Here is a 12070-nt window from a genome sequence, read left to right as displayed (position 1 = left end):
TGTATGTAATAAACTATACAATTTGCGACAGTTATTAATGATGATTAGGTCAAAATAAATTTTTGCCGCGTGCAATTTACATTTTAAAGTTGCAATTTTTACAGAGAAACGTGTAAATTACCATGTATCCTAAACTGAAAAAAAAAACGTTTGCATGAAATTAAAATGTGTGCGACGTGTACATTACAAAACAATGAATGTATGAAATGTTCATCAATGAAATTGTTTGTTTGGCATCGTTAATTTCATTGAACAAAATATTCTTATGGCGATTATTTCGGTCGTGTGATTTGAACAAGTGAAATCATCATTCGGGTACCTGCACTGCACTGCACATTTTTCATTTGGCTGCTAAAATTCGAATCGAGCATTTGTATTTTGAATGTTCGCGTGTGCTCCTTTTAAACGTTTGGCATGAGTAACTTTTTTATGACAAAAACCCATTTGAGTCGGTATTAATCATGTTTGAAATGCTCGGGCACACTTAAAATAGAGTATACAAAACTACTACAGTTTGTCTTTGGTAAGAAAGTTCATCGTTAAATCGCCGTAAAAAAATGTTGAACTCATTAACTCCGCATTTTATCGGGAGAGACATTCGAAGCGTATATAAATGTTAACATCGACTCTTAGTTAAAGTCACGTCTTATTGTTTTCCTTCCAGCCGACTTAATATTCCGTTTTCAAATGATTACTATCACATTGAAGTGGAATTTACTTTGCAAAAGTCAAACGATTTGTGTGTATGTGTGTGCATTTCCAAGAAATACGATTTATTGAGAATTTAAATTGAAATGAATGCAAATGCAAGTGAACATAAACATGATAAAGTGAGATGATAGACCACTCCGCCTCTCGCTTCAAATTAAATTCAAACACTTTGAATCTCCATCATTTTATTATCGATACCGTTTACAGTTTGTCCATTAACACGTGCGTTTAGTTGATTAGTGCATAAATGTAATTTCCTTCTTCTAAATGATTGCTTCAGTGATTTTTGATTCTGTTGCACCCCTATCTCGTCGGAACATTGAATGAACACACGAACGAAGCCAAACCGAACCGAAACAGCCAATGGGACCCAACTGTGATGATGGATTGTAATTTTAATAAAATTATCAAGTGTTACATTTAATTTTCATGAAATTGTCTCATAAAAAACTGTTTCACGAGCGAGCCACCACAGCAGTGGGGTGGCATGCATAAATTTACAGGTAGTATGATAGTCATACTTCAACCGAATTCAGGGTATGCTATTTTTATTACCAATGCATGTTCACAGTGGCGCTGTCACCAAATTTCACACTAACAATTAAAATTCATAGTCAAATGATAATATGCTTAATATATGAGATCATACTGATTTCGACCTTCAATTTTATTCGTAATTTATCAGGTTTTGACACAAAAGCGAATCACAATTTACATCACAATGCATGGCATTCCGGCCAGAGCCAGTCTATATATTTCGGATCGATATCAATTCGCGATATTTAACGCCAGAGCCAGAGTTGTGTGCATCGCACAAAGAATCTATGGTATGTCGATACGAATATGTGTATCAAGTGCCGCACGAAAAATACAACAGATACAGTCTGACTGTGTACGTGCAGCATTTGATACACACAGCTCTGTTTGTGTGCAGTTGCGTTAAATATCGAGATATTCTAGAATATCGCGGATAGATATCCATCCGAAATGCATAGACTGATCAAAGCAATATGGATATGGCCAGAGCAGAAAAATAAAACAATTACAGTTTGTTCAATTGCTGGATATGCAATACTAATAGTTGAGCTAATAAAGATGACTTGCTATTTTTATTTTGAATGAAATATTATAAACGTAAAAACTTTCGATCGATTTTTCACGTTTGTTGTTGTTGCTGCTATTTTGATTTAAAAAAATTGGCCAAAAATAATAGGATCGCTCATCCCAAAGGATTTAGTCTCTATTTGCAGTCCAACCAGGTCGGACTAAAAAATATTAATTTGCAGCTCATTCCAACTTATGCACTCTCATGACGTAAAATTATCAGTGTATGCTTGGATGTTTAGCTAACGAATGGTTATGCTTCCTATGTAAATACTGAAAAATATGTTGCCACTGAGCAAATAATGTGAATGCTGAGCACCGAATGAAAAAATCTAGGCACATCGTCTACTAATGAGCCAAATAATAATATTATGTAAATCAAATTAAATGAAAAAAGGTGGAATGAAATGCCACAAAGTTTTGTATACTCATTTTGTTTGGAAATCCGAAAAAGAACGACGAAATCCACATTTATTCAACCATGCAAATGAAATTGTCGTCACTTGTAGCGTCTTTCGTCTAGAGCTTCTTTTTTTTTTGTTGTGTGTTCTTTGTGCACTTTGGTTCTCGTTTTGTTGTTAAAATTAGGATGGTAAATGGAAAATGCCGACAATCCGAAAAACAAGAAGAACGTTCATATAAACATTCAATTTGCACTTCCAATCAATGGGTGTAAATATTCATATAACAATGTACTTGAAATAAAGTTGTGCGAAAAATTATCATGCACATTTCGAAAATTCATTAAATTAAATGGGATTTTCGAATGAAACGAAATATTCACATTTTATATATGCGCCAAAGTGTACTTAAGAGAAAAGTTTCAACGTCCAATCAATTGATTCGATTCATATTCCAATGAAATTACAACATCGAAATAAAAACGAGTGTAGTCGTTTTTTAAAATGCATTGTTTCAAATGGCGTGGTCGTTTTATTCTGTTAACTGCACACGCTTTTAACAATATTGATTTTAAAATGGAATTCATTGCAAAGAATGATAATAATTAATAAAATAAATGTTGTCCTCTTTTTTTTTCGCAGGAAAATGTTTATTGGCGGACTGAGTTGGCAAACAAGTCCAGGTAAGTGATTCGATTTTTTTTATTCTGTTTCGTTCCCGAAATGATAGAGACATGCATAAATTTTTATGTGAAATAATTGCCGTTTCCAGTTGAAAAATGTAATTGACTTCATGCTGCGCAAATTCATTTCAAACATCTGATACACATAAATTGGTTCACAAACAGGCTCTATCTATTGTGTTAAATAATTCAAATGTAACTATAAATAGCAATGTTTCCGGTTTCGATTTGTTGTTATATACAATTTTGTTTTCATTTTCTCTCTCATTATAACTGTGAAAACTTTCACACTGAAAGTTTCGTTTAAACGAATTTTATTGCACAAGTAAACATTTTGTGATTTCTCTTTATAGACTATATGACTTTCTTTTTGGTTCACAGCATTAATGAGCTTCTAAGTTCTTTAATATAGCTCAACTTTGACAACGATTTCCGTAATTACATAGTTGATCCGCATACGTGTGTGTGTCTGTATTTGTGTGGGGCGCTCGCTTGCGATAGTTCGCTTTCAAACAACAGTTCAGTCCTTTCTGGGGCTTTCACAACCATTTTTATTCGATCTCAAGTGCGTAAGCATTTTTTTTTCTTCTTCCTTGGAATAACCGTGTAGTCGTACACTCTCAAACACATCTTTCGTTCTTATTAGAAATGTATGGGTGTCGGTGCAAACTATCGTCTACGTGCTGCTTTTGCACGAATTGAAATAGCTATCACAAATAAAAGCTCTTTTCTTTTGCCGAGAGTTTTCATAAGTGTTCATCCACTTATCGTGCATATAATCAGTTGAGTTTGAACAGCTGGATACACTGCGTTCAGTTTTTGATCTCACGTTAAATTTTTCGCTTCTTTTTCATTGCATTATTTCTCACTCATTCTTTCACAATTCATTTCTTTCAACTTATGCAATTGAATGCACCGAAGAGAACTTGAGCATTACTCGGTTTTCTTGGGTCGCTTTTTGTCGCATACACAACGCTTTCTTTATGGGAAAACTAAAAAAAAAATTCTACCATTTGACATTTGTGTAAATTACGTGTTCAGTAAAAGAGAGAGAGAGAGAGATAGAGAAAGAAAGAGAAAGAGTGAGAGAGTAAAAGGGGAAAATGCGTGAGATGGTTTAAAAAAACTGGCCAAAATATGAAAGAACCAAAAGTAAGAAAGGAGTAAAAGTTAAAGAGCAAAAAATGCGATGAAAATAAATCTACATTGTGATAAACAACGATATCAATTGAGATCCTCGCAAACTTTTAGTTTCAAGAAATCGCTTCATCCTTCTTCATCATCGTCTTTATCATTATCATCAATTTTTACTCTCTCAAGTCATGTCGTTTAGCTGCCGGGATTAAACAATGAAGTTAAATGGTATGATTAACCTTATTTTATCCCATTATAATGTGATTTTTCTTTTGTGTTTGTGTGTGTGTGCATATTTTTCCCTTTGTCAAGATAATATACTCTCTAACAAAATATGAAAGCTTTTTAAAAACTGGATTTTGTTGTTGCTGTTTTTTTGTTCATATAAAAAAATGCAAACGTCAATCTTTTTCTTTGGTCTCAATTGTTATATAATAACATTTGCTTCATTTCTGCCGCATGATATCAGAGCATGCAGAGAAAAGAAATTTCTTTCATTTTGCATAATTTAAACACTTTTAATTACGAGATGTACATTGAATTAATTTTGAACGTGGTTAAAACAAATTTTTTGGCTTATGATTGTGTAAATTCACTTATAAGCAAATGAACTTGCTTTGTTATCAATTTCAAAAGATCAACGAAGACAATGGCAGGAAATTTATTCTTCTACATCCTTATAGTCTTTCTTCATCTTCTTTAATCATCAAGATTAATTCAAAGAAAACAACGGAAAAACGTGTGAGATGAACAAAGTGGCCATCGCGATTTTATGAATTATGAGAAAAAATACCATTGTCACAAATCCTTTTTGAATGGGTAAAAGTCCTCTTTGGAAGATGTAACGCATCAAGAACACCACCACCAAATACAGTAAGACAATGCTATTGAATTCCTATAAAAAAGACACGTTTAGTAGAACGGCAAATGCGTGGAAATATTTCACACTTGCACAAAATGTATGAAAGTGATGCAGACGCACACACACACGAAATGAACATTGGTGACGGTTACATGTTTCACATAAGAGAAAACATAAACCATGCCGTCGTTGTCATCTTCAGTACAAGTACTGGAAGTTTGCTGAGATTTCACAATGTATGTATAGCATCGTATACAAGACCCTTGGATCCATATATTCCGACACTCTTTCGCTTGGATATGGCTGGGAAAATACATAAAATGTCTTCATTGGCATTAAGTGGATTCAACTGTGGTTTACTGTGGTTGCAATCATACACAATGTTGTTGAAGTTCGAAATGAAGAAAAATGGGAAATGCTTGAACCACCGTCCAGGCGTGCATTCAAAAATAAAATAAAAATAAAAGCATAAAATAAACACAGCCAAACAGAAATGCTCGCTCAAATATTGAATGAGCACCAATGAAGAAATAAAAAACAATAAAGAAACGTCTGTGTTTTTTGTTGCGCATTTAATTGTTCGTTCAGTTTTTTTGGACATTGATTTTCTCAGCGTTTAACGTTTGTCGAGGCGATTATGTTGTGAGCATATAATAAATAACAGACTGTTTTTTTTTATTTCTTTTCACTCGCTATGTTTGCTCCTGTCGAAATGCAAAATATTATTTTGGATAGGATGCAAGGTTGTTGAATTTATGTTAAATGAAAACCATGGATGCGGTAATAAAGCATCCACACACCATTAAAGTGGCATTTGTGTTCATTTTTTCGATCTTATTGTTTTCGGTATGAACAGCACACAAACACACACAGAGTGAGAGAGAGAGAGAGACACTGTTGTTCTCGCTTTGACTGTCCATCGCTCTTTTAACTTTATTCTCTTGATGAAAATGTCTTAAGAAATGTATGAGTATGTAGAAAATGTGGCGTAAATAATATGATTGTTATGTTAAACCAAATACCATAAGCATTTTATGATGCTGCAGACTTTTTGACGTTGTCAGATTTATTTCGGTACAGTTCGCCTACATATATCATGTTTGTTGGTTCTGTGCTCGATGCTTATTAGATTGTTGAATATACGGATTAAATGAAGTATGTGTTGAGCATATGCACAGTAAAACAAGTGGCAGTGACAGTACATACACACACACTGTGACAATGAACACAAACCTGAAATTTCATTTATAAGTTTATAAGACGTTATGCTTTCATTAATTTGGTAAAAGAAACACAGATCCGTATACACAAATGTGTTGTATCAACTAGACTGTTTCATTACATACTGCTCCTATGTTGCTCATTACTCAGGCGGCTTTCTCTGACGCAATCTTCAAAAATTGCACAGATGCAACAACAATGGCAATTATACGTTTATCCTTTTGACGTCTTTGCATCCATTGTGACGTCTTTGCATTCTGATGTTACACAGCAAACCAATTTGAATATTTGTTGCACACAATCTGATGATGTGATTGGTGGTCGTTGTCATACCTGGCCATGAAGCAGTCACTTTTCATTACTCATAACATGAATCACATGAACATAGAACAAGCAATCAAGAGCATTTTTCTTTTGCCATTTCATATGAGCAACGCATAATAACTGATTTATTTAGATACTCATTTTGTGTTATTGTTTTGCATTTTATGTCTTCTCTATGTCGTTTTCGCCCTGTCTTCCACATGACAGGAAATACAAATCTACATATGATGGTACAAAATGAAGATAACGGCAAAAGTGTGCTTAAATCAAAGAGAGACACACAGTGAGAAGGAGCTAGATCGATAGAGCGGAGAATGAAAAAATGCAAACATACATAAAAAAAAGCATTGTGAGACGCAGTTTGCTTTTGCTCACTGCTACACGCTGTATTACTCGGTGCATTACACAAGTTTCATGCTCAATTACACCAAAAAATTAATCCGGTGGTCGTGATGATGTTCGCCAATAGACAAGATGTGCGCACATTTGCTCGCCTTCCCAATTTATGCTTGCGTTTACTGCCTTCGCCGCATTTTTTTTCATTATTCTATCACAAACCTTTCTCCAAAATTCACTAGTGCATATAATTTACAAGTGCTTCAAAATCATGCTGAAATGCAAAAGCAAAAAACTTAAATATATAGATAAAAAACCAGCGTCTGTTTATCTCGTCGATTTTGTAGTACAGTGTTTTTCGCACAAGCAACACACATCACACAGAGAGACTTTTGCTGAGTAAGAGTTGCGCATTTGGCAGCGCCTTGATACAACAAAATTCGAAACTTGATTCAAAAACCGACGAATAAAAAAAAATGGTATTGAAAAAAAAAAACTTGCTGAAAATCAACGTAATCGAATGAATTTCGGTGGAAAACTGACGATAGATAAATGATGATTTTATGTTCAAAAACACACATATATTTTTCAATTGGTCCATTTTACTCTCCTTCATTCTCTTGCACACTTTTCCGAAATATACGATAAAGACGATCAAATTGACACATGTTTCAATTTAAAGTCATACACATGCACACGATAAACCATATGCTTTTTCGAGCTCATTGATGTTTAAATACTAGAAACTACTGCATAAGCACATTTTAACACTTTGTGAGGTATCAAATGACGTAAACCGCAATCCAAAACCAAACATCTGCATCTCTTTCGCATCAAAATATATCGCAAGCATATATAGACAAGCTGGCTACACAAACCCCGTTCGCTTTGCTTCCTCCTCCTCTCTCTTGCTCTCTCGCTCTCTCTCTGCTGTAACTCCTCTTATCACTTTGCTCATTCGTTCGCTAGCTCGGTTGCTTGTTTGCCATCAATTTATTTTACAACATTCCAAATCAGACAAATGAAAAACGAGCAAAACGATTAAACGAAATGAACATAAATTTTGATGCGCGACTGTGCAAACATCGAACGGGTGATAAATACACCACTAAATAAATTTTTATAGTATCTTAAAATTAGTTTAAATTGATGTATTTTTGCTGGTTTATTCAAAGCGCAACAGCTTATTCATTAGCTTCGCTATGGTCATATAATACGTAATGCCGATAATATTGTTTGCATTTGAATTGTGATCGTTCACATTTTCAATTGGTAATAAAGGATGATGAAAAATGTGAAAATGAATAAAAGTTTGAAAATACATGGAAAAATCGAGAATGATGTTTAAATCAGTGCGTTTCTTGCAAATGAGCGAACAATAAAGGAATGAAATCTGTTTTGGTTGCGTTTTAAAAATAGTTTTCATCATTTTAAATGTAGCAATTTGATTGATTTTATGAGACATTACAGCCACACACATTGATTTGTTGGAAATGTTTCGTTGCAGTGCATGCACCGCACTTTGAATATTACACCAATAAAATTCGTCCGTCAACAAATAATGCGCGATTATAGTGATTGATTAAAATTGATGCGTTTTTTTATCAAACTTTTGTAAGAATACCTTGCACTTAGCCAATCTTTTCGCTACGATGTAATGACAGTGCAGTTTCATGCCAAACTACATCACCATTTCTCGAACTATTAGATAATATGTTTATTTTGTCAAATATTCACCTGTTAATTCATGCAGATAAACTTTACTGAAACGCATTCTCTAATTGTTGATGGTGATGACGGACGAAAAAATCGAGTCTTGAAATTGAAGAAAGGATGTGAAGATCGTAAATTAGGTTTAGTCGAAAATGATGATGGTGGCGATGATGCAGGATGCCATAATATTATTTCTGTATATATATACTTCATCCGACCGACAACTAACTATCATTTTATGTTTGTAAAGAGTCGAGCACCGTTTCTCATGGAATGCATCGAATTAACGATAATGGTTGACTTGCATTTGAATTGTCCCAACAATTTTCGCCAAATGAGTGAAATTTGAATACTATGTTGATGTTCGCTTGTGAACTACTTTACCGACAAAATGAATAAAAGAAAAACATTTATTTCTATACACATCAGCACAACGAGAAGATGTAAGCAGCAATAATCTTTGCTTCGTACGCTTGTATGTATAGTCAAAAGCAAACGAGTTATCTCTAGTTGCAAAGTTTACTTGAAAATAGAGAAAAGGAGAACCCACTCACAACAACATCGTACACAAACTGTGGTTTTCACGTTTGTCTGCAGAATTACACCGAACATTTTCTTTTATTCTTTTTTTTTTGTGTGTGATGCGTTCGTTCAAGAAAATCTTACCGTGATTCTGTTGAAATTGGATGATGCAATGATATATCACCAACACTTTAACACCTGCATTCACAACGCAACTTGATGCAAAAGCATACATACACTAACTAACGTACACACACAACCCAATGGCTGTTGAGAGAAGGTGAATTGCATAGAAAAAGAGTGCCACGTGCATGCAGACGATGTAACGAACAAAGTCTACCTTTTGTATTACAATTTCCCGTAGTCTCTAAAACCTTCACTATGAATATTCACGGCTTGTGCACAATAAAATTAACCACAAACACATTTAGACCAAATGAAATTGATTGACTCAGTTGATGTTGGCGGTATTGGTATTGTTGTTGGGTCTTCCTACTTTTGATCCATCTCTTTTTTTATTGCAGCTAGCTGTTTGGTACTCCTGTGCACTTTCATGTATTGAATTGGGTAATCAATATGGAAGACGCATGTGACGTGTGCATACAACACATACTTGGCAATGAATGAGAGAAGGAAAGAAAACATAGCACTATCGACATTATTATACTATTGCCATTCATATCCATTCATACATAGATGTGGCGCATTACTTTTGTGTGGGCGCTTTTTAGTTTGCATTTTAAAATGCTTGAAAAATCCATTTTCTACACCACATACACAGCCGTACGAAATTTTTTTTACATAATTTACTAGCTATACGAAATGATAGCTACTCTCCAAAGCTATATAACGTCACAAACAATGCGCTCCAACAAAATCAATAATTGAATTGCCTGAGTCTCAACTCTATCTGTACTGGTTTACTTGCTATCTCTCTCTCTCTCTTTCCGCAAATCCTTTTCAATTTCCTTTAAATTTTCTCAATTTAAAAATAGACGAACACAAAAAGCAATGTAAAAATTTCGCTGCAAAATTATCGCATTAATGTGCGTGAATTTATCTCAAAACGACGAAAAACACACAATAGTATACACGAATACGTTGTTCAATCATTTATTTTCCAACCGAACAAAAAAAAAAAAACCAGTATTAAAATGTAATTTGAAGTTTCGTAGAAAGTCAAACTTCGAATTAGTATCGAAACATTCCACTTTAAACTTGGTGTATGTTCAATTTGAAATAAATTAGGAATTGCATTTGAAATTTATACTATCGTGCGATAGTCGCATTTGGTGGATATCGAATGAAAGAAATAACGCAATGTCGGAGTCCGCGAGGTGCACGCGAAATTTTATAGTGAGGCACGCAGACGAATTCGGTACAGTTTATGAATCGTAAATGGAGAGAACACGAGAGCGAGAGAACAAAAAAATCCGTGTAGATAGAGACAGCGAAAGGGTATCGTTTCCATAAGAAGGTCACTTGAACGATATTGCTTCGATACGAAAATGTGTAAACTAGTTTATATTTGTACTCCTTCTCTTTACATTATTTGAGCTCATAAGAAGCGTCTAAATCAATAACGTTTCCTGTTCACAAATGTGTTAGCGCTTTTGTTTGGCAATTGTAATGCACATATATACAGACATATATGCTTATGAAACTCACTCACATATGCCTAAAACTACAATGAATTGAATTTATGTAAATTCGATTGGCAATTACAGCCATTTTCGTCGTCAACATTTAAACCGAGTATTACAAACGGTGTATGTATGTATTTTATACCATAGATTTGTATATGTTTTACGTTTGTCGACATACACAAAAAAAAATACGCGACTTAATTATTTCACCGTTTATTTGTTGGCTTTTTAATGTCATTTGAATAATACAATACATTTTTTTCGGAGTGATTTGGGCTGTCTTAAAATAGTGAATGAATGAATTTATGAATGGATTTTCTTTGGAACGTTCATATCTATATATATTGCAAATGGTTTTTACTTAAATCGAAAAACATATTCGTTGAAAATGTTCCGTGGTCAGTCGAAATACCAAACCAATTTTCTTTATGGAATTTCAATTTTCAGATTATTTCAACATGCAATCGTCATAGGCTCAAGGAAAACGAACAACAAACAAATAAATAATTCTGATTGATGTAATATTTTGAAGACTTCAAAAATCATTACAATTTTTTTTTTTGCTATAGACATGTTAGCTACACAAAAGGCATATTTCTGTAGTTTTACTCACATGTGGAAGACATTGGCACAAAGTGTTTACTGCACTCCTTCAATAATATTTATCAATGTGATCAATAACCTGCAGCAATAAAAAATAATTTATGAATGTTGGTGGCCAAATGGTTTTCGATTAACATTTTGCAGGATACAGAGATTCTTTTTTTTTTCACCATGGGTGAAAATTGCTTACACCATGACATATACGACGTTTAATTTTTACCCATGTAGAACGTGGAATCGACTCAATCGGCATTTATAAAACGGTTAAAGCTGATATGACTGAATCCAAATATGCGTACGATAGACAATCGACATTAATTACTTTTCATTTGATAGAGCCCAGCTATAGCATGTTCCATATTACATCAACATCAACCACAAAATTTAATCCATGTCTATTCGTAAACCATATATATATCTGAATTTCTGTAAGTGGCTTTGGTGGACATTTATTTCAATATCGAAATGGTGTTCCATTTATAAAAAAATGTCAATAAGAAGAATATAGAGAGTAAAGGAGCCAGATCGCCTGTTTATTTTTTTAAATGTGAAAATGTCAAAAACAAGCATACAACAATAATTCAGAATACAAAGACAAAGCCAAGTCGCATTTGGGATAATTGATGTAAATGGAATGTTATCAAAAACACTCCAAAACAAACCATTTTATACATAATTGAAACAGAATCACGCATTCACATATATAAAAAAACACTGCTGTGCGGGAGCATGGCCTACACTCTCCAGCAAGTCACTTTTGAGCATCTTATTGAAACCTATACCATTTTTTTGTGCATAATTTGTGCGAAT

General features: G+C 33.8%; 1 protein-coding gene across 1 annotated transcript in view; it reads left to right on the top strand.

Moving 5' to 3' along the window:
• The window catches only part of LOC116347033 (RNA-binding protein Musashi homolog Rbp6), a 371521-nt gene that overhangs the window by 27774 nt on the left and 331677 nt on the right, over positions 1-12070 (top strand). The window contains exon 2 of the mRNA XM_031777427.1: positions 2859-2899. Coding sequence (XP_031633287.1) covers positions 2859-2899 — 41 coding nt within the window. The remainder of the gene's footprint in view (positions 1-2858; positions 2900-12070) is intronic.

This window comes from Contarinia nasturtii, unplaced genomic scaffold (genome assembly GCF_009176525.2).
Source record: "Contarinia nasturtii isolate CC-2019 unplaced genomic scaffold, AAFC_CNas_1.1 Cnas_scaffold_1699, whole genome shotgun sequence".
NCBI lineage: Eukaryota > Metazoa > Arthropoda > Insecta > Diptera > Cecidomyiidae > Contarinia > Contarinia nasturtii.
This window is presented reverse-complemented; position numbering and strand designations above follow the sequence as displayed.